Genomic DNA, 23,998 nt, shown 5'->3' with positions numbered 1-23,998 from the left:
AATAAATTAGCCTTCTAAGGACATGAGTCAGACTCATCTCTTCACCTCATCTTGGGGACCCTGCAAATACCACAGACAGACATTTCCCTTCTTCCTCTAGTGAGGAAGGAAATGCTGTGTGGTCTCCTCAGGCCATGAAGACATTTATGGTCAGAAAAATACAGTCACAGTACCAAAGTTATGTCTTTGTGAGAAGGAATCATCCAGATGCTTCTTTGGTTGGTTTACCCTTGTGAAAAGTTATACATTCAAGAGCACAGAAACAGGTTGCAACCATTTTCCTCATCTGGTATTGAATTTTATTTGATCATTGAGATTTCTTTCATTTTCAGAAGCAATTTACCCCACTTTTGAAAATATATAAGGGGAAAAAAGGCTCAGTAAAGCTCAGTTAAAGTGAACTGAGCCCATGCTGGTCCCAGCTGATGAGATACCCCATATATTTTGTCAGATCACTTGAGACAATCCCAGAACCTTTTGGGCAAAGGGTGCCTACCTCAGGCTTGGTGGAGCAGCAGTAAATGGTGTAAGGAACAATTTTCCTTCATTTGCCTGAATTGCTGATCCACTGGAAAACGGGAAGAAAGGCAATTACTGCTAATAAAGCAGGGGGATATTGCAGGGAGAGAAACAGCCACAGAGCCTCTGTGAAATTCATTGTAAGCAAACCCAAATAAATTATGCACATAAGGGAAGAACAAGCCTGGGATTAGTGTCGCTAATGGGCTCCCAGTTAAATCTCACACACACAAATGGGACCTTGGGGCACAAAGGCTCTTACAAAACCATCAGCTCAACACTCAGCAGCCACCAGGAAACAAACTCTGTGATAGAAAACATGACAAAAGGACTCAGTGATGCCTTTTTGGGCTATCTAAAACCAGAGGCCAGACAGAATTAAGGGAATCAAAAGCAGTTCTATTTATTGAAGAGCCTTCAGGTACATTTAGATCAGACAAAGTTCTCCAGGGGCTGCATCCAAAACGGATGAAGAGTCACATATTTTCACACTTTTATAAGTTTGGTCCATTTGCATATTGGGGGATAATCTTCCAATTACAGCTTCAGGTAATGAAGTCATTTACCCCACGTTTGCTCCCCCCAGCTCCCTTTTGTTTCCATCTCTCAGGCCTGAGGCAGTGAGGTGTCCTTGACTCCCAGGCCTGGAGAGGAATTTTGTGTCTGCCCAAAATGGGGAAGCAGCAGCTCCCACTGTGTGTGGAGTTCAGAGTTAGACACTAAAAACCGCAGGATTACAAATACATGAAAAATAGAAAAGCTAAAATCCTAAAGCATCATCAGGAGTAGGGCACAGAGCTGAAAGCTGCACTTTCCTGTAATACACTGGGGTGCTTTGTGCTTTTTAGTGCAGCTCCCAGAACAGCAGCGAGGATCTCAAAGTTCCAGAAAGTTCTGTCTGAGGATGGGAGTAGGACTGGTGCTGAAGGAGAGACACAGGAGAGGAGATAGAATGGAGAGGGACAGGTCTGGGAGAGGAGCTGGAAGGGCAGCTGGGCAAGGGAATCTCAGCTAGGCAAGGGAATCTCCCTGCCTTGCCGTGCCAGGGCTGTGGGCACAGCGAGCCCCTCCAGCAGGCACACCAGAGTGGCACAAGGTGCCTGCTCTAAAGGCACCAGGGTGTTTTCTGCTTTATCCCCTTTCTCTGGAACTTCATTATGGTGCAGAATGCTTGGTGGCATCACCCACACACTTTCCAAAACAGCATTTAGTGCTTTACTTTCAGGATTTCTTTTGGTTGTGTGAAATGCTGTCAGCATTTTTTTTTCCAGGAGAATTTAGAGTTTTTGCATTATGTCAGTGCATATTTCTAGATGATTCTGTTTTTCTTTTTTGAGGAAGGAAGGCTCTTTCTGTGTAGTGTTATAAAGAAAATTCTATCTATTTCAGAAGACTTTCCATGGAGTTGTAAGGCCTATTGACAGAAAGAGAGGGGAATGCTTTGTCAGACATGGAAAGTGCTGACCATCAGACTCATAAACAAACCAGCATAAATTCCACAACTGTACATCAAGTTGGACACTGCAACATGGTTAATCTGGAATTTTCACCATCAGTCTTGTGCTCTCCAGAGCTACTTTCACCACATGTGAAGAGAAAACTGATGCCTGATTTACTTTCACTGAACAATTCTTTAATGTCTTGACTTAATCTGCTATTTTCCAGCTAGAAAGAAATTCCCATTCCTTTAATTACTTCATCCCCTCACTCAACATTGACTTTAATGGCCAGAGGCCTATCAACTACTCAGTTCCAGCCAGTCCAAGTCAATGAGAAAGGATGAAATACAGTGAACAGCAAATTTGAGTTCAGTTCAAACATTGTGGGTTTCACAGGCAATCATGTAACTGGGAAATTTGGGACTAAACTTAGCTTCACAATAAGACTGCAACTTACTCACCTTCTGTACATATTCTTAGCATCACTTACCACCAAAAAGTGGTTGTTTATCTGAAATGTCTCTGCAATTTTGTTTATCTGAAACGTCTCTGCAGTACAAGCTCCATTACTGCAGCTGAGCACTCAGGTTTCCCAAAGTTTTCCTTTTAGTTGGTTTTCCCTGGCCCAAAGAGGATCCCTGTCTGACCAACTTTTAAGCTAAATAGAGACTCTTGAAGCCCATGCCTTTTTCTGAGCACATCATCTTTCACTTTTAAAACATGCTAAGAACACATTCAGTGTATTTGCACAGCCCATCTTTGCTTGGGTCCACCACCAATTAACAGCAAGGTGGTGTTAAACTCCTGCAGATTATTTAAAACCCTGTGATATAGAAAAAGAACTACCACAAAAAATCACAGTAAATAAAATCATCCATGATGAGGTCTAGTCACATCCTTACCACAAACCTTGCATTCATAAATGAAAATTCTTACAGAAAAAAATTCATGGTTTATGGCTGAGCTTCCTCTCTTTATGCATTAGTGCTGATCTCCAGTGTAGCTGGAAAATGCATCTCTGATCACTTATTGTACCCTTGTCATATATCTCACCAATGACATCTACTAAAAGGAGGCAGCAAAATTTGGGGCAAACAGACCCACAGTATGGTATAAATAAGCATTTCCAACCCACACTAGGAGAGCTTTTTCCTGCATTTAAGGCAGCTGCCAGCAATCTGTCAGAACCTCATAAGCCTAACATTGAATTTATTAGCTGTTGCTGGTTCTTAGTGCCAAAGCTGCTTAGCAAAATCAGCTTCATGATGGTAGATATTAACTGGAAGAAAAAAAAACACATTTTCCTATGAGAGTTTACATTTGCTATTGATAAAAATGATAGAGCAATAGCTGGTTACAGTGGCCAAGCTTTTAATGGGCTCTCACTGAGCAGATGTTGGGGCCCACAAAGTGCTCTAATTTTCACTCCAGACATGAGCAGTAAGACAGCAAATATTTCCAAAAGCAGTTGGAAGGGAGCTGTCAAAGTAGGCTGGACCTGATATTTCAGTTCTCAATTTCTTCTGGGATATTCTCCACAGAACTTCATCAAAGTTTTGTTGCTGCTAAATATTTTGCTGCCTGAGGAAGAAAAGGGTGATTTATTCAGCAAGGGGCAGACACTTCTGTCCCTGTTGTGGTGCCCCACCAGGACACTGAGGCTGGCACACTCCTCACCACACTCTTCCTCCTCCCATGGCATCTTCTGTCATCCCATTCCCATGGCCTCAGATCTGTGCCCAAGAAAAATCCTAAGAAGCCACAGATGATGCATTCAAAAGGAAGAAACCAAGACCAAAAATTCTGGGAAAAGTGGTTTTAAAAGCTGTGGTTTTAAAAGTTGTGACAAAGGGGAACCATGACACCACAATGGAGAGCAAAAGGTCCCATAAATGATCAGATAAAAGGTTTCAGTGACCGTAACACCACAGATGAACACACCCACAGGTGTTCCTCCCCCTGCTGTGTGGGAATTGCAGCTCCTGCATCCTTCTCTGCATGCATCACTGCCAGCTCTCAGCCAGAGGATGAGCCCAGCCCAACTCCTTGGGCAAGAGAAATCAGCTGGAAGCAGCACTTGTGCTGGAAGCATTTTGCTGGAGAAGAGCAGGGCTTTGCAGGAAATGTGGTGCCCCCAGCAGTTCCTGGGATGGTGCTGGTGGAGGCTGGGACTTTGCAAGCACCTGGAGTTCCCAGAGCTGGAGATGAGGGGCTCTGGCCTAAGGAGCCTGTGGGGAAGTGCTGTAGGAACAGGCTCAAATGTCAGTGCTGGCTCAGAGCTTTGAGATGGCCACACAAACACAGGGCAGGATTCCCAGGGCAGGCTCCTCACAGGTGTGCTGCAGCCTGGCCAGCTTACTCCAGGGCTCTGTGGTACCTGATTTTGTGAAACAATTCCCACAAGGAATGGCAAGGCAGCAGGCCACCAGCAGCTGCCTGCATTGCACTGCATCCTACCTGCTGATAAACTCACACACACAAAATAAACCAGGCTTTTCAGAGACCACAAAGGCTGAGGCAAGGCAAAACCCTGCAGAAGGAAAATGCTTATGGCTGGTGAACACTGAACAGTCCAAAATGTTACAGGGAGGCTTTTTAAATGAGAGACTGTCCTGGCAGAGGTAGGAGGTGCCTCCTGCACGTCCTCTACACAGCCTGTGGTGGTGCATCCTGGAGAGATGAAGCAATAACAATTCTGCATTGCCTAAAAAGTGGCTGGCAGAGCTGAAGTAGCACATGGCAAACAGCAAGTAAACAAATCAAGTCTCACCTAAACACAGCACAGAAAAAAAGAGAAAGCTAAGCCAGTTCTGTACATGGTCCTAAACCAGCACTCCAACAGCAATTAATGAGAACGGAAAAACTAGATGCCTGATTTTAATGGATCCTGACATAATAGGTGTAGCAGAAATTTGATGGGAGAAAGATAATTAGAGGGACAATAACGTCTTGTTGCTGATTACACTGAAAGACAAAGCAGATGTCATGTACTAAAGCTGAATCAGAATAACAAGGTAATGTCATTAATGAGCAACACAATCTCTGTGGATGGATTCCATGTTCAGATAAAAAATGCAGAATTATGTTAGTGATCACCCCTTGGGACATCTTCAGAGACAGCAGGGTTAAACCTGATAGCGGAGAAGGTGTAAGGAAAGAAAACAAAACAGCAGGAGGTGACTAAAACACCATGCATAGACCAAGAAATGTTATGGACGATGTAGAGACAAAATTTGGATGTGAGCATGGAGAAATTAGTAGGAAGCTTGTTACTCTTGACTTACTCCTGCACTTGATTCACAATGTTACTAAGAGGTCCCTTGTATGGCTTGTATGGCAGATTCAGCATCCTTCAGAAGCAATAAGAGTGGGTTTAGAATTTGTGAAGAAGGGAACCCAAGAAAAGCAAGAGCTGCTTAAAATACATTAAAATGTTCAGCTAAAAGGACAACTGAAACTTGAAAGCCTGAAAACCACTGGATACACTGCAGACCTCTGAAGCATGCACAAACTGAGTGACTGAGAGCAAATGGCAGATAATGATCAGTGTTGATAAATGCCAAGTGGGGAAGATGAGGAGTCATCCTACCTTTACATATATAGTGATGGGTTCTGAATTAGCTTTTCCCCTCAGGATAGAGTTCTTGGGCGATGACAGACACTTCTATGAAAACATTAATTCACTGCTCTGCAGAGATTAAGATGAAAAAGAAATATTAGGATCATCGTAGGAACCAAAGAACAAAACAAGAAGTCACCATGCCACCACAAGTACTCATGATGTACCCACCTGCAGCTCCCTATGAGCACCTCTTATCCCTCCCCTGCCAGCCCCAGCTCAAAGCACTGACAATAAAATTTAAAGACATAGATAGAAGAGTGACATTTATGGCCAAAAATAGGGAAATACTTGTTTGGAAGAGAAGGACAAGGCAGAGCAGATTTGAGGCTAGAAAAGAGACAAACGAGACTTGTAACAGCCAAGTTAAAAACAAACCTCCTTTTTTATGTACTGGGTAGATGTTCCTAAGAGGAAAAAAAGAGGATCAGTTTTCAAAGAGGAGCACTTAGAGACCTGCATCAGTAAAAAGAAATGTAACTGGGTCTCCCAAAAGAACTGTACACTTTCCAAATCAGGCTCTATATTCTTCTTGAATACTTCCCATTGCATTACTGTTCATATATCTGCAGTGGGGTAAATCCATACCCACACAGACAAATACCTGTGCACTTCTCACAGGAGAGCTATGATTAAGTATGCAGGAAAAAATGTGTTACTTGTATTTTATCTGTGTTTTCTTACACTTCTGTTATGAATCACTGAAGTTAGTTTTAAAGGGCAATTAGACATACAAAGATGAAACCATTCTTACCAGAAGAATTGCAGCTAAATTCCTAATTACTGAAGGAGGAAACAGTCTTGTTTTTCACACTGGGGATGCCAAAGATGTGGAGAGCTCTGGTCTGAACATCATTCATTTCTCAGCCCAGTGCTGAGGGTAGAAGTACATCACAGGCCCTGCACTGGTGGTCTTCAAAGGGAAACACTGAGCCCAAATATATTTAGCAAGGCACATGGGATAATTCTCTTTTAGAGTATTTTTCATCATCTTTTCCACTCCCTTGGTCTACTCATTATATTATTACCACACCAGGAAAAAGAGATTATGGCTACAAAGATATCCCACAGTCTGCTCAGTATCACACACAGGATTCAATCTGCTCGATGCCAGAGCCATCCAAAGCCATCATCACATAGAAGAGAATCATTTTATGAGTCACTGCTCCACCTCACCTTCCAAAATAAAGAAACTAACCAAGAGCTAAAGCTAAACAAAACCAAAACACAGCTTTTCCTCCCTCCCCTCAGCAGTGTCAGGTATTCCTCCTCTGGTTTCCCACATTCTGCAAGGTGCAGTCCCTGTCTGGGTGCCAGCCCTTTATCTACCCTTGCTGCCCGATTCAGTTGACTGGAGCAGGCAGCTTTAGGTAGCTCAGGTGGCATTTAGGGTCAGGAGGCTTGCAGTGTCTCTGGTGGCTCTGTGCTGTGCCTCTCTGCAGCACGAGAGGATGGGCAGATGGTCGGCTCTGCCATGACGCATTAACCAGCAGCGCTCAGCTCGCTGCCAGCCACAACAACATGCTCAGGGTTCATTCTTCTCACCATTTTGTATCGAACACTCCAGCATTTCTGGCTTGGAATTCCCAGTATTGGAGTAGCAGAGAAGAGCAGATGACTAAACCCACCCGAATGGCACTGGAAGAGAGAGTGAGATTTACATGGAGCTGGCCTTACTGCTCTTCCAAACAATGTGCACAGCATTTCTCAGTGGATGCCCATTTGCCTTATTGTTTCCTCTCTTCCCTCTTGAAGAAGAGAGATTTAAGTGAGGTCCAGATGTCAGTTCCAACAAAGTCACTAAGTCTGACAGTCAAGAAAAAACACAAGGACAGCAAAGACTAGAAGACCACATGAGCAGAACTTTTTGTTGCTGCTAACATGAGCAAGGGTAACAACTCCCCATGTCCCTGACTGACCAAGGAGGAGAATGAAATGCTTTTGCACAAAGAGATGACACCTGCAGGGTGCAAGTCCACAGCCCCAGAACCAGGGCTGGCCCTCAGACATGGCTCTTCTCCTCCCACATGGGGTGACACCTGTCTAGGTGACTTCTCACAGCCTCTTGTGGTTTCCCAGTGTTTTGTGGCAGTTCAGGGATCTTGGGGACAATGGCTGTGAAGCACGGGGTGAGAGCAGCACTTTCTCCCCCAGGCAGCAGCAGCAGTGTCTGGGTTAGCAGCTGCCAGTGAGGAGGTGAGGAGTTTCCACACTCTCCAGGAGAGCATTGCTTGGACACTGGTGTCTCCTCAGCTGCTGCACAATGCAGCACTAGCTTGTCCTTCAAGTGCCAGGCTCCTGGTTTCTCCTCAGTCAGGCACAAGGATCTCAGTGGTTATTTAGGAGCACACATTGCTCAGCTCCACTGCTTTGAGCAGACAGAAGGGGTTTTGTCATATGATGAACTGTGATGCAGAAAACCCCCCAAAGCTCCTACTTGCCCATCAGACTCTCTCAGACAGCTCAGGGCTGAACTGGCAGAGGAATGGCTGGAGCTGGTGTCACACCATAGCTCAGACACACCCTGGCTCTCAGGGCAGACATGTGACACTGAGTTATGAGGAGCTCCAAAGCTCTCCCAGACCTCTCTGGCTGCCTGCAGCATTGTCCAGCCTGGTCACTGGCTCAGGGACAGCGTGGCAGAGTGTGACAGCTCAGGTGAGGCTGCTTTGGGCAGCCCCTGACCCCAGGAGGGCAGCTCTGCTCTGGGAAGGGCCGGGATGCAGCAGCCACAGATCCACAGGGAGCACAGGCTGAGGCAGTGGGTGTTCCTAAGGAGGATGAATTCCCACTGAGGCATTCTGAATGTGAGCCTGCCCCAATTAGAAAGCTAATTTTCTGTCTGAAAGGGCCCTCAGAAATCAATACAGATTCCAGACCATTTCTTCTTGGGCACTGCTCAGGAAGGCTGGCCTTTCATCAGGCAGTGTCACACAGCATGGCAGGCAATACATTCATTTATGGGCTTCTTTATGCTGGATAATTTCCAAGCCACTCTCCAAAATGCATGACAGACATTTCCAGGCACACAATCCCTGCCTTTGCTGGGTATAACATGGTTAACATGACTCAGCAACATCCTTCAGGAATAGCAATATGACTTTCCCTCAAGAAATCCTTTAAGAGCAAACAGCTCATGTTTATGGATTTAAAATGCTTTGAAGTCACCCAGCAATTCCTGTGTTGGCCACCTCTTCAGTGCTTCTTTGAGAACATGCACCAACACTGGATCCTTGGCAGTCATTTCCATGGCCTGGCCAGCCTGAAGGAGCATCCAGAAGAGGATTTCATCATTTCATCTGGAGACAGGACCTCAGAATCTGCCATCAGATCCCATTGGCATAGTGAGCTGGCACCAAAACCCAGCTTTTCTGATTTGACAAGTGTGCATCAAACTCCATGGCTGCATGTGACTGTAGGTGGTAGGAGGTATAGATGTGATTTAAACTCTGCAGAACTGGTTTGTTGGCCTCATTAATCTCAAAAACTCAACAGGAATTGAAATTATGGAACTCTGGCATTCCAGAAACAGCAGGAAATGTTTCTTTATCATCCTGCACATAATCCCATTCAGATGTCTTCCAAGTTCTTGGGGTTTCAATCCGAACTGCTAACAAGCCTGAGCATGGTTTTAATAATGCAACACAAGAATCATCCTGGGATTTTGTGGGGAAGGAGCGCAGAACGTGTCAGGCTTGACATGGCTCAGATTAAACAGAGCTCTCTCATGGAGAAGATGGAGTGAACTGTTCCTGTTCTGTGTCAGGAAATGGCAGTGGATTTGAACAAGGAATGAACTTTGGGTGTCAAGCAAACTCAGCTCAAACCTCCTGGAAGTCATTAACAGTGCTGTTCTTTGGGTTCCTTCTTCAGGAACTCACTGAATGCCTCGAGTTCTGCTGAGTAGAATTCCCATGGCTTTTATCAGAATCCCTGTTCCACAGGAAGGTCAGCACTGGATCTCCCTGACTCAGTGGTGAGAGGTGTCCATCCCTTCCTCAGTGTCCAGGGCTGACCTGAAATGGTTTCAGGTTCTGGGAAGAGCTTTGTGAGACTCATTGCAGGCTCAGGTAAAGATTCTTTCTCTCACTATCAGAAGAAATGTTCCATTTGTTTGATCCCTTCAGGACTGTCTGCAACATCCCTTTTCTAACATCTCAGTTCAGGCAGACGCACTCGAGTTGATCACCACTGTGCAGAGATGCACCCAGACCTGTGGATCTTCTTTCAAAATGCTGCTGCTCTCTGCTGTCAGACAGAAGGGCAAGGGACTGATCCTGCCAGATGGCTCATGGAGTACCTGAGTGCCTAAACCCCAGTGACCTTGTGGGTAACAGTTCTCCTCCCAGCCATAATGAAGAGTATGTTCACTTCACTGGAGAGTGCTGGAAAATTATTTCCTTGTAACAGTGCTGCTGCAGAGCCTAAGGCCTTGAGGAGGTGACACTGGAGGTCCCACCACCTGCTCCATGAGAAGACAGTCTCTCACACACTGGTTAGGAGACAACAAAGCTCAGAGACACAGAGTTCTTTATTGTCCCAGCTACTGCACTGATCTTCTTCCTGCCATGAGATCAGATGATATGAATGTGATATGATTCCTTCTGATGCAGGAGCCCTATGATATAGGTTGATTTATGTGAAATCTTTTGGTGAGTCACAGCTTTTTAACCTCAAATTCTGGGTGAGAAGCTGAGCCCGTGTCCTGCACTTTCAGGGATTTTTCTTCACAGGTGACTGTAGCTGGTGACCCCTTTTCCTCCAGGAAAATCCTCACAATCTGTGAGCAATCAGAGCTATCCCACCTGGGACATACAGCCTATCTGTGGGTGGGAGCAAAGGTCCAAAATGTCCCACAGTGCCCAGGAGTGGCTCTGTCATTGTCAGCAACACTGCTGAGGGGTGACAGACTGGCTGGGGGAGAAGCACCAGGGACAAAAACAGGAGAAGGTATGTTAGGACAGGAGGTGTTGATGGTACAGATATCAGTGTTAATCCAGATCACAGTGCCCACCCTCCTGCAGCTTTCAGACACCAGGATGGGCCCAGGCACAGGACAACAAGTTGAGGTTCCACAGAGAGTGACAGGACAGCGAGACAGGTCCCTGCCAGCTCCTGGCCAGCACAGAAGGGAACATGCAAACCCAGCACGATTTTCTCACCTAAAAAAAGCCCAGCAGGCATGAGGGGGACTTGACAGCTGTCATCCTCTGCATTATTCCAGGGAATCCTGGAAAGATAGGCTGAACACATGGTGTCCTGGTGCTTGCCTGCTGGGTGGGCTGCTCACACATCCCCACCCTGGTGTGTGTGGGAGTGCCACTGAACCCACTCTGGGTTTGCTTTTGCTTTAAAGTGCAAGGCTCTCCTTTCCTGGGAGGTCTCACATTGGAATGTCCTTGGCACTGAGGCACATCCCAGCTGATTTCCTCCCCATCCCCTTCTCTGCACAGGCAGAGTGGGTTTGTTGAACAAACAAACGTGAATAAACAGGATGGAGACCAAAAGATGAGAAGAGTCTGCTGATTGATGAGAGTACAGAGCCTCAGGTACAGGCCATCCAGGTGGAACTCTCTAAGTGAACCAAGTCCTGACTCTTCTGAAGGAGAGATTTTTCATAGAAGTTGAGTTAGGCCAGACAGATCCCTGGGGCAGAGGACACAGGCTGGAGGGGAGTAAGCAGACAGAAAAGATGACAGCAGAGAAGATTGGAAAAGAGAAAAATACCCTGGAGATCTTCTTCCCTGTCACCTGGAATGACTGAGGTCCCCTCAAGAGAAGGAGCTCTCTGCTTTGCAGGAAGGAGGCTGTAAGAGGTTGTGAGTGGAAGTGATGCCAAGTGACTGCCTCATGAATCTCATGTTGAGAGAGGAGCAGTGGGAGATCACTTCACCATCAGCATAGAACAGGAGACTCTGTCTCCTGAATTAAAAACCTGAAGCAACTGTTCTCCTTCAGGCAGCCACAGGAAAATCCAAAATTCATACACAGGTTGCATTTTCTGGGTGTTATTATTTCAGATAAAATTCAAAATCAGAGAAGCAGGACAGGACATAGAACTATCCAAACACAGCATGTGGAACTTGCCTTTCCCCACATTAGATGCACTAAACAAAAGGCTCAGAGCAGATATTCAGTAACACCATGGAATAAGACAAGAGAGTTCCTTGGTAGATATGAACAGGGCCCCAAAAAAGCAGTAATTGACTATGCCTCCCACAGCAAACTCACCCAGCCTTTGTGTCTCATCAGAAAAAGGATTTACAGGAGAGCAAAACTCACGTCTCATTGAGCTTTTCATCATTTCCTTGAAAGGTGATCCTGCTGGCAAAGCCACTCTTATCCCAGCCCTTTGGAAGGGAAGCCAAAGCACTCCCTGTGACACCAGCCATACAGACAGGTGTTCCTCCCTCCTGCTCCTTTCTCCTTCCTTAGGAGAATAAAGGACATCAGCTGGCCCCAGCCCCCCCAGCTCAGCTCCCAGAGCCCTCCTGTCCCTCTGAGCAAGTCCCCTAGCAATGGACACACAAACCCAGCTGCTCCCACAGGGACACGTGCACCTCCCGAAATCCCTGCTCCTTCCAAAACCACTGCACTGGTGCCTGCAGCACCAGCTTCAGGCCCTGGGCCTTAGGTGGGCAGCAGGTAGGGTGTGCATATACAGAGCTGAGAACATCACCTGAACCCCCAGAGCCATCAACCAAACCCCCAGAACATCAACCCAACCCCCAGACCCCTCCTGCAAGGCTGCTCTCCAGCTCCTTGTTCCCCTCTCTGTAGGTGCCTCCAGGATTACCCTGGTCCAGGAGCAGAACCCAGCACTTTTCCTTGTTAGATGTCATCTGGTTGGTGACACACTCAAATCTGCCAAGATCTCTCTCTAAGAACCCTCCATTCTCAAGGGACTCAGGGTCTCCTCCCTATTTAGGATCACCAGAAGCAAAATTCCTTAAGTGTGCCCAGGTCATTCACAAAAACATTCAAGAGATTTGGCCCTACACCTGAGCACACCAGCCTGATGTTCCCCATGGACTGCAGCTCTTTGAGCCCAGATGTTACCCCAGGGAAGCAGAGCTGGAGCCACACCACAGTGCTGAGCTGCAGACAGTGTTACAGCACTGCCCTGGTGTGCACAGAGCACCAGGGGGGTTCACAAGGCTTGACTCAGGGCAATAATCACCTGGGCAGGTGTGTTGTACATTAATTTTTCAAGTGTGGGCTGAAAGAATTACAGCTCATGTGTTAGGGCTCTCTGCTACCTCAGTTTGTGGGTCAGGTTTGCATCAGCTAATTCTTCCAAACTCAAATCATTCCATCATTCTCCCATCATAAACATTGCTGGTTTGAGAAAATGAGGCAAAATCCCTCCTAAACCCTGCTGTTTCTGCTCTCTCTCACTTGCATTCCTTTTTGGAAGAGTTGCCTGATACCAAATTGGCTAAGAGGAGTGAGATAAGCAGCTGTTTGCTGTTGATAGATGCAATATTGCACACACAGCCACTGTGAGCAATTAAAAGCTTTATTTATTGCTATCTCTGTAGTATGGTTTAAGAACTCAAAAGGTCAGCTACAGTGGCAACAACGAATAGCACATATTAATTAGATGTAATTATAAAGATGAATTCCCAGACAAAATATGAGCTGGGATCAGCCTGGTCACCAAGAGGCCACTCAAATATTTGATAAAAGTGAGACTGCATATCTGGTTTGATAAGCTGGACTGTGGGCTTTATCACACATGTGCTCTGGCAGTGAGGAGAGAAGGTATTAATATAAGTGAAGCCTGTAGCAGTCTCTATGGTTACAGCTAACATTTTCTAATATAAGCCATTGTCTTCAGATGCTTAACTTTCCATGTTTCAACTGCTTAGGCTGAAATTTTCCATCACTGCTCATTGTTTCCAGGTGAATTCTCTAGCAATCAGGTTAGCAAATGTACTGGAGAATTCGAGCAGATTCTCATGCTGAAACAGCAATTGGAAATTGGGCAGGGACTCAATCTTATCATCTGTTCCCATCCTCTCCAATTTACCCCATGGCTTGGTGACTTTCAAAGACTCAGCAGATCCTGCTGGAGGTTTTGTGCTGCTGGAATTCCCAAAGGTGAATCTCCTGGTGGTGCAGCAGTCCCTGCTGGGCACTGCCCCGTGCTCCCAGAGCCCCTGCCCTGAGCACTGCCCCGAGTCCTGCAGAGCTCCAGCAGGGCCCTGACCCTCAGGGCTGCACCCAGGGGCTGAAGAAACTCCAGCCAGGCATTTTTGCATCTACAGCTCCTCAGCTGAGCATGTTATCAACATCTGTGCTCACCCTGCTGCAATTGTGGCAGTTTCTGGGCCAGTCCTGTGGCACAAACCCTGTAAGAACACCCCATGTGAGACCAGCCACCCTGCAGGGCTGTTTCTAATAACAGCCCCCAGCACTAGGCTGTGGCAAGTATTTTAAAACATGGACTGAATTTATTTTCTTTGTGGAAAAGAGGCATCCAAGGCTGTCCAGCTCCCAGCAGCACACAGGTACCCTGTGCCATCACCTCCCTGTGTGGTGGATTGTGCTCATCTAAACTGTGGAACAGGTGGGGAAATTAATTCTGTGAGCTGTGCCTTGGCTCAGAGGAGCCAAGAGGTTCTCACACGTACCCACAGAGGTTCTGCAGCCAAGCTGAGCAAGAACAAGCAACAGCTTGTTCTTTCTGCAGTGTCTTTACCACCCTGCCACTCTTCACATCTTCATTCACTGTTTTTTCTGGTTTTCTCAGTTTGGGCCATGGTTTGCTGAGTTTAAACTCTGTGAACCACAGAATCATTAAGGCTGGGAAAGACCACCAAAATCATTAAGGCCAGCCTTTTATGGTAGATGTCCCAATGCCCCCAAACCACATTGGGAAACGCCACCTTTACTTGTTTTCTGAACACTTCCAAGGATGGTGACTCTGCCACTTCCCTGGGCAGACTGTGCTTTGTGACTTTTTTAGTAAAGAAATTTTTCCCAATACACGGTGGATGTGATAAAAATTAAAAAAAAAAAAAACCCAAATTACAATTGGTAACCTCAAAAACCAATGAACTTTTATTAAAAATTCCTAATACCCAGTTACTCCTAGACATTCCTGATTTCCTAATTAATTTTTGCCAACTTTAACCTCTTGCAAGTATTCCCCAAGTGCTGACAGGTTGCTGCTCTCTGCCCCTAGGTGTGCTATGGCTCTCAGTGGTGTCCGAGGTGTTGTACATCATGCTGTTGGTCGTCGGGTTCAGCCTCATGTGCCTCGAGCTCTTTCATTCAAGCAGTGTCATAGATGGGCTCAAGTTAAATGCCTTTGCTGCTGTCTTCACTGTGCTTTCAGGTATGAACCTCCCCTTCCCCTTTTTGCCACCACAAAGCAAAATTTCACAACTTTGAGAGAATAAAAAACCGGAGGCTTCCTGACTCTCTTACCCCCGTTTAGCTATCACAGTTTTTCACTGTAATTTTTTGTTCCTTTGGCTCAAAGACTGCATGATAAATTCTCCTCTTGCCAGGGAGAAGTGAATATCCTCATTCCTGATTTCACAGCAGCAATGCAGTAATTATCCTTCCCCAGCCTGCACAGCCATTACCACAGCTCCAGCCTCAGCTCCATTTGCAGCATCATCACACTCATTTTCCAGAGGAAAATTAAAAACATGTAAAGCTGAAAAGTCTTTTTTCTCTGCTAATCCTGAAAGTAGGTGAAGGCTGGAAAACCAAAGGAAGGAGCTCATCTTGTTAATTAACAAAATTGAGAAGGAAAAGGGTTCTAATGCTGGCACTGAGGAGCAGCCCCAGGAGTGGGCTGGGGCATGTCCATCTCTCAGAACAGCTCTTCTGGGCTGGTTTTGTGCTCAGTCTGTACTTGGGGCCCTCACCATATGAACGTGAGGAATTCATTTCTCTAAAAGAACTCCAGCCATGTGGTTAAGTGCCCCTTGACTTCTGTGAAGCCTTTTCTGGCTAAAACCCCCACTTTCCAGGATTTATACAAACAGCAAGAGTGCCCATGTGAGCACTCCTGCATGGACCTCTCTGGCAGAAAGAATTTCTGCAATAGAAGTGCATTTTATCCTGCTGCATTTCAGGCTGGAAGACATTACAACAGGCAGTGTACATTCTGGGAAGGACTTTGTATCTTCAGGGATAGCTGCAAGTGGTGAAATAATAACAAAAAGAAAGGTCAGAAGTAGAGCTGAGTGATAAAAACATCTGATAAGAACTGCCAAAGAAAATTTTTCAGCTTTGGATATAATTTGGAACTTAAAAAAAAATCATTTCCATTTTCAAAATCAAACTAGATGGATTTCTTCAGCATTCAATCAATTGAATCATGCTGTTCCTCTCTCCCTTCACCATTAACTGCAGTTTTAAAGTTTTGTAGGAATGAAGTTTTCTTTCCTACACAACTTTCTATTTTTATTTTGGCCTTCCCTCTTTCTAAGTGCATTGCCAAGATAGTCCAAATATAAACTTCAAAATTTTACAGGGAAAAATGATAGAGGAATTGAAACAAGGATAAAACCCCAAACCCCAGTACACTGCTAGCTGTTATTTTCAATGGCAGGGATATTAGAGGAAAGAAGAAAACTATATTTATTTAAGCTTAGCATATTTATAATGACACAGCTTAATAGAAATTAGGTAATGAAGAGGACTTTCCATTGGAGCATAACACTCCTCATTAAATTCATGCTTGAGTTCCCTCATAAAAGTGCAATGAGATCTCCACATTCTCATAGCTCAACATCTAAAGTTTAGGAAAAAATATCACAACAGTGTGGTCACTTATTGTTGTTCCTATGAGCCACTAAAAAATACTCCACAACACCACAATTTTGGTGTCCCTCTTAACCTTACACAAACTAAAAAACTTACATATGTCTCTCACACAATATTTATAATAAAACGTTTTCATTAATGTGATATATCCCCCAAATAGCATTTCTAATAAAAAAATATAGGAAAATGCTTTAAAATGCATTCTTTTCCAAATTTACTTCATCTCCAGCTTTCCAAAGCTCCTTAATTTCTCCCATTACTGACACCTCCAAGCAGCTCTGGTCCTGCAGGGCTCAGGATCTCCAGCCAGCTATGAATGATTAGTGTTTCTGCACTGCCAGCCACTCCAGCACTCCACATCACCAGGATTTTCTACCTGCAAACACCTCTTGCCCTGGAGCCTGGATGGGCAAAGGCATTGTGCCCTCTCTGCCCAGCCTCAAGCAACCAGCTGGGGGAAAAGATGATCCTGGGCATGGAGCTTTTGTTGGTTTGTGGTACAGGCAGCTCATTTCAGCTCATTAAATGTACAGCAGAAAGGACCAGAGGGTTTCCCCACGGAGAACTTGGCAAGGCACAGCTAAAATAGACCAAACCAAAAGTGAATGAAGCAGCACAATAAAAGATTTGCATTATTCTGCTTTAGTTTGGATGTGGCGTAACAGCAAGAGCCCTGCCAGGAGCAGATCCAGCCCCATCCCGCCCTGGCATTAGGCAGATAAAACAAAGAACATTTCCAGTGTTTGCTGGTGACCTCCTCCTCACCTGGATCAGTGAGTGTCACCTCAGCCTCCCACACAGCCACAGGGCTGAGGGTGGCTCAAACCCTGAGCAAGGTTTGCGTGACAGAGCCCAGCAGCTCAGCCCTTCTGAGGCTCGTCCTGGCTGTGTCAAACCTCCTGCTGCCTCTGAGTGACTGTGACAGCTCTCAGGGCAGGCTGTAATATTTTATTAGGGTTGGAAAATTACTGACAGGACATGTAAAAACACTGAACTTCAGACTTAAGATCAAGGCACAACTGTCAGCTGAAAAAAAATCCACCGATTTAAAAAGTTCAGCAAGCTGCAGGTGCATTCTGGAAATTAAATACAACCAGGAAAAAAAGCAAGGTGTGCAGCACTTTGCTGTGCTCCCATTAGGCCACCCACCCTGCCCAAATCTCATTTCTCCTGGAGTGAATTGCTCTTTCCACCTCCTATCTTCGCAGTGTGTCACTCCAACACGAGGCAGCTGAGCAAATCACCCCAGCTCCCAGTAACACAACTCTTCCCTCAGCCTCTGCACTTGTTTGTATCAAATCTGACATTTGTCTTGCTGAAGGTCCTGCTCAACATGCCCACAACACAAACATCCCCCTGCTTGCCTCCCCCAGAACTGCCCTGAATCATCCACAGGTCTGGGGAGAGTAATGGAGTGGTTTAGGTACTGACAGTGAGAAGGAAAGAAGAGCCCAAAATTGGGTGTGGTTGGGGGAGGGAAATCAGGATCTTCTATGTACAGGAAGGGCAACCATGGAAAAAATTCAATGGTCAGGGGGAACAGTGAATGAATGGTCAAAGTGTGGTACACAGACCTCACTGCACCCACCATGGCAGAATATTGGTATTTCTGAGTGCCTTCAGCTGCCACTGCAGCACAAGAGGCTTTTGCATATCTGTAGGTCCAAGAACTATTTGGGATAGAGTGGTCCAGCCCCACCTCCTTAGCCTGAACCCACACTTTCCAGAGCCCATTGGGGACCATCACCCTGCACTGCCCAGGTGCCATGGCAGGAACATCCCAAATTACTGTAGCTAGAAAATCGCCCAAGCCTCAGAGCTGCTCCTGACCACGACTGCTTGAAAAGTGGGCTTTGGTTTTCCTCAAAGGGCTGTTTAAATATAAAGTTCAGGTGTTTTTTTCTGTTTAAAAAAACAGGACCGCAGTGGCCAGCTAAAGGCAGAGCCACTCAGATCACCCTGTGATTTACTGCAGCCTTGTTCTTCAGCTTCTTAGGGACTGAAAGTCTGATCCTCACCCAGCTACAGTTCTCTCAGTGAGCTCTGATAGTGTCACAAAAGCATCACCAGCCCTGCCCCACCAGAAGTATCCCAGTGGGGTCCTCTACCCACACATTATCAGGAGAACCAAGCTCACTTCACCTCCTGGTGCAGCTTCCAAGTGTTTTATGAGTGTACAAATTCATCAGTCTTAGCAACTCCTGGGACAGAATGTGGTTGTGAACACACTGAGCCTGCACTGCCTGCAGGAGCCTCTCTCCTCCTCCTCTCACCTGGGGCCTGTCTGAGATGGGCTGGGAGATCTCTGTGGGTGGCACACCCCTGGTTTGCAGCAGCAGGGTTGGTGGGGATGCTCCTCGTGCAACATTTTCTTCAACGATTCTTCAACTCCTCTCTTAATTGAGAATTCAGAATGATGTAAAATAATGAGCTCTCAGTCACATCTTCCCTCTGCCCATGCAGCTCCCTCCTCCACAGTAGAACAGGAGGCATAAAAGTACAACAAAGGCTTTTTTGGAGCTCTCAAAGCACTTCCAGCAGTAGCTCCCTCAAGAATGATTAAAAAAAACATTGGCACAAAAATTCCTGTTCTGATCCCTGCTTCCCAGGTCTCTTGGGGATGGTGGCACACATGATGTACACTCAAGTTTTCCAAGTGACAGTCAGCCTTGGGCCAGAGGACTGGCGACCACACTCCTGGGACTATGGATGGTCCTTCTGGTAAGTGCCACCCCATGTTCATCTCTTTTCTCTCTGGAGCTGTTCCATGAGCTGTTGGGATGCTGCACACATCCAACCTCCCACCTCCAGCTGCCAGGAGCACCCCTGGTGATTTCCAGCTGCCAAACCTGCAGGAGCATGAGCCCCCAGGGCCAGGCAGGTTTGAGGTGTGGGGACAGTTCTGTGCAGCAGCAGCTGTGCCATCAGCAGGTATAGAGCATTTGTAAATAAACAGCACCCACAATTACCGACACAGATTGAGCACTCTCATTAAAGTTCAATTTAGGAACAAAATTGCCATGGCATTTCTGAGACTTTGAGCTTTTTTTTTTTTTCCCTTTGTTTTTAATTAATGTCTCAGTTGAACCTTAGGGTGCAGCTTTGAACACAACTGCAGAGGAAGGTGCAGTGCTCCTGGCACGATGACACTTCCCTGGGGATCATGGGGAGAAGGCTTGGGAAAATGGACCTGGCTTTTTTTTTTTTTTTTTTTTACCTTTCCCCTTTATCTCTAAAATCACATAAAACTAATTTGGCCAAGACACAGCAACTGTGTTATATTGCTTGCACGTTTATAAGAAGCTTACCAAGAGCAGGAGGCTGTGGAGAATAAAAATACCTGCAAACAACATCCCCAGTCCTCCCGAGGCATCAGCCTCTCTGGATGGATAGGGAAAATACTTTCTTCTTGTAATTTCTAAATATAGCACGTTATTTTCTTTCCATCTCAAAACAAAGACAACAATCTTTGCTAACACCAACAAGTAAATACTTCTTATGCACAGCCCTGCAGGGAATTATTAGTCTTTCCTTCTCACCTCTTTCCACTGTGTTTCATAGGAGGAGTTACTACCATTTTAGGAACATGTTACAAAATACAAATCACATTATATTTAAAATTCAGCTTATTTGGTGTCTCAATAATGAATATTTATTGCATGTGATAATGGACTTATAAATACATTGCATTCACATATTTATAATATTTATATTAATATTTATAACAACTCTGTCAAAATAATTGTATAATTTTCAATAGATTTAAATAATAAGGCGTATTTGTCTTCAGTAATCTATTTTGTAATTTACTGCAATACTCAGATTTCAAAATGTTGTTAAATGCCTTGCATGATAAGCACTCATTAGATTATTCTCCTTCATCTTGTGCAAGCCAAGAGCCCCCATGCCTCAGAGTGAGCACCAGGGTCCCTCAGGGCATCCTGAGCTCTCCCTGGGCCCACTCATCCCACCCACACTCCCTGCTGGGAGCTGTGTCCCACGGAGATGGAGCTGTGTCCCATGGGAGATGGGGCTGGGAGCTGTGTCCCACGGAGATGGAGCTGTGTCCCATGGGAGATGGGGCTGGGAGCTGTGTCCCACAGAGATGGAGCTGTGTCCCATGAGAGATGGGGCTGGGAGCTGTGTCCCACAGAGAGGGAGCTGTGTCCCACAGAGATGGAGCTGGGAGATGGTGTCCCATGGGAGATGAAGCTGGTGTTCTACGGGGAATGGGGTTGGGAGCTGTGTCCCATGGGAGATGAAGCTGGTGTTCTATGGGAAATGGGGTTGGGAGCTGTGTCCCATGGGAGATGGAGCTGGGAGTGGGTGTCCCACAGAGATGAAGCTGGTGTCCCATGGGAGGTGGGTTTAGGAGATGTGTCCCATGGCAGATAGAGCTGGGAGCCGTGTCCCCGTCCCACTCCCACAGGAGATGGAGCTGGGAGCCATGTCCCACAGAGATGGAGCTGGGAGCTGGTATCCCATTGAGATGGAGCTTGGAGCTGTGTTCCATGGGAGATGAAGGCCAGACCCCAGCCCTGTCCCAGAGCAGCCTCTCCCTCAGCTTTCCCTGGGCAACCACAGCCAGGGAAGGCACAGTGGGCTTTGGTTCAAGGACCAGGACTGCCCCTGGGTTGGGTCTCACTGTGGAGGAGCCTGAGATACTCACAAGCAGGGAAATATGTGTGAGCAACGTCCCCTCTGCCAAATTCCTGGGGTGAGAGCTCAGCTCCACTCCACACAGCCACCCTGGGAGCTGAGCTCTCTCCAGCCGCTGCAGCCACAAAGCTCCTTCTTGCATTTAGCAATCTCTGGGCATCCCTCCCTTCCCTGGTGCATCCAAGGCAGCCCATTGACCCATGCAGGATGTGGGGCATGGTGCAAACACCGGCTCAGCTGGGACGGGGCTGAGCAGCAGCAGCATTTTCAGCCTGAGGGCAGCCTGAGACAGCCATGGGCTCCCTCATGCCATGCTAGTGATGGATAGCAGACCTGGAAAAGGAAGGGCTGGAGCTCAAAAGGAGCAAAACCAAGGCTTCTGCCTTCCAGCTAACAGCCAGCACCATTGCACCGACCAGAGAACCTCTCCTGGCACCACCCAGACTCAAACACTTTCTTTAAGAAGAGTTAATTACAAATGCCCACCCAGCGTGGTGGAAAACCACACATGCAGGAATTATTTTCTGCTCCACCTGGGCTCTGGTGATGTCCTGGACCATGAGCTTTGAGAAGCCCTGGCCAGCAGCTGTCACCACCACCCTTAATTCCAGCCTGCTGTGAATGTGCCACTGCAGCCCCCAGCCAGAGAACTGAAACAGCCCTGGCAAGTGGGGCCAGGGAACACTGTCCCCATGGCCCAGAGCCAAAGGGTCTTGGGGATCCACACTGCCATCCCTTTCCCAAGGGCCAGTGGGAAAACTAAGTTTTCTGTGCCTCTACTTCCCCTCTTATCAAAAGGGAATGATAAAAACACCCCTCCCTAAAATGAGGAATGGCTGCTTATGCTCTGCTCAGATGTCTCAGGGTGGTGTCTGTTATCCAACCCATTACCAAGCCACTGGCAAAGCCCTGGAGGTTGTTCTGGGCTCTGGCACGAGTCAGGAGTGGGCCAGGGGATTCTCCAGGCTGGGGATTTCAGTGCCCCTGAGGATCAGGAGATGTTCGAGTTCAGACACTCTAAAGCAAATAAATATTAAAAGCCTGAGCTGTTTGAGCCATGGGGGAACCTGAGAGGCCAGCCCTGAGCTCAGCTGCAGGAGGGTCTATGGGTGCAGTCCCAGCACATCTGGGGCACAGCTGGCATGGAGCATTAACAACATTGCTGTTAAAGAGGCCTTCACCTAAGGCAGATGTAAGTCCTAAGGTAGGACAACCACTCTTTACAATTCAAAATAAATAGCATTTAACCAAGGTCCACAAAAACTAAATACATCTATTCTAATTGCCTAATTACTGTGATTTCCCAAATGCCAGGCACTGAGAGTCTTCATTCTGTATTTCCTTCTCTGAACCTTTCATCATTTCTGATTTCATCAGAAGCCATCAGAAACATCCAAGAGAAATTCTCCTTCAAATGCCATTCCCCAGGCACCTCCCAGGCACAGTGAGCTTTTGGCTGGCTTATTCCTGGATACTGCTTGGGAGCCCAGCTGGAAATGTTTGCAGCTGCTGGAGCCCTCCACACTCTCCAGGTGGGAGGCAGACTCAGGCAGGCCAGGAAGGTGCAGTGCCTGGCCCCTCACACCCAGCACAAGCTCCCTTCCTGCTCCTCCCCCCAGCCATGGGGAACTTCAGGGAACTTTGTCACCCCAGGGTCACTACATTTCCTTCTCATTCGATTGCATCTGGCAAACAGGTTCAAAATTGACAGGGAAAGAGCTGCCCCCACACATCTCGTTGCCTCAGGAGTCCCTGCAGGACTTGTTATAAGCTGAATTTTGAATTCATTGAAATGAGCCATTTCTGTTTACTTGAGCCATTTTTTCCCCAGATTTTTCAGTCCATGAATATGTGCTCTTTTTCAAGTTTTGTCTAATTTGAAATGAGAAACTGCTTCCTTGTCTGCAGGTCCTTTGCAGAATGGGAAAATAGCTCACACTGAGAGCTGTGTTGACAATGCTTATTTATAAGATAATGCTACTGGGGCTGGATACTTTCTGCTCTGCATAACTCACGTCCATTTGTTACAGAAAAAGTGCAAAAAAGGAGCAGGTAAAGTGTGTCACCATCACAGGTGATGGAGTTATTCCAGCTTACTTAGGCAGCCACTGTGAACTATTTGTAGCCAGAGTTGATGGGCTGAGTGTGAAGCCAAGGGGAGCTGGAAGGCACAGAAGCTCTGCAGACAAAAGGAGGAACTCAGGGCCTGTTTTTGCAGCCTCATTTCATGCTCAAAAAGCACCTCAGCTCCTTGGGGCCACGAGTCCCTCGCCAGCCTCATCTTAACTTGAGGTCAGGGAGAACAAGAGTAGCTGGGGGAAGCCCTGTCCACAAGCAGGGACCAGAGCAGCTCCCAGCTGAGCCTGCTTGCCAGCACACCCAGGACAACACTTGATGCTCTTCCAGCTTGGCCCTGGGCCAGTCTCTTATTTTCTCCCACTTCCCTTCTCCCTCTGCCTCCCTGTGCTCCTGGTTGATACTTGCAGGTGTCCTGGCCCTGGCTGGCCAAGGGTGGCTGGCACTGCCTTCACTCTGGGGGACTCAGCCAGGAAACCCCCAGGCTGGTGACTCCACAAAATGAAGTGTTGTCTTCTGCTCTGGTCAGGCTTCAGAGACCAGACACAAGGCAGGAAGGCCAGAGGTGTCCATGAACCAGGAAAGAAGGAAATACAGTAATCTGATAAAGGCATGAAAAGCAGATGAGAAACCATCCCTGCAGTGGCATTGTGTAGCCAGTGTCCCAGGGATGGCAAAACTGCTCCAAAAGACTCTCTGACATTGCTCCCTCCAGGAGTGTGTGGGTTTTAACACTTGTCTGCAAGGCTCTGAGGCATTTCAGAGGAGATCAGGAGGTGTCTGGCCATGGTGTCACCTTAGCACAGGGTTCTCCATGGCATGAAGGCTGTGCCCAGAGCCCAGCCCAGCCTCCTGCCTGCCTGAGCATGAGCCACAGGTCTCTGGAGGTAAGATGAGC

At 46.8% G+C, this 23,998-nt stretch overlaps 1 protein-coding gene across 2 annotated transcripts in view; it reads left to right on the top strand.

The window, feature by feature from the left end:
• Positions 1-23,998, top strand: part of GSG1L (GSG1 like) — a 56,578-nt gene that overhangs the window by 18,238 nt on the left and 14,342 nt on the right. For both annotated transcript variants that reach the window (XM_059861914.1, XM_059861916.1), the window contains exons 3-4: positions 14,768-14,920; positions 18,975-19,086. In XM_059861914.1, the coding sequence (XP_059717897.1) occupies positions 14,768-14,920; positions 18,975-19,086 (265 nt within the window). The remainder of the gene's footprint in view (positions 1-14,767; positions 14,921-18,974; positions 19,087-23,998) is intronic.

Source organism: Haemorhous mexicanus, chromosome 17, assembly GCF_027477595.1.
Source record: "Haemorhous mexicanus isolate bHaeMex1 chromosome 17, bHaeMex1.pri, whole genome shotgun sequence".
Lineage (NCBI taxonomy): Eukaryota > Metazoa > Chordata > Aves > Passeriformes > Fringillidae > Haemorhous > Haemorhous mexicanus.
The sequence above is the reverse complement of the archived record's forward strand: the minus strand, read 5'-3'. Positions and strand labels throughout refer to the sequence as shown.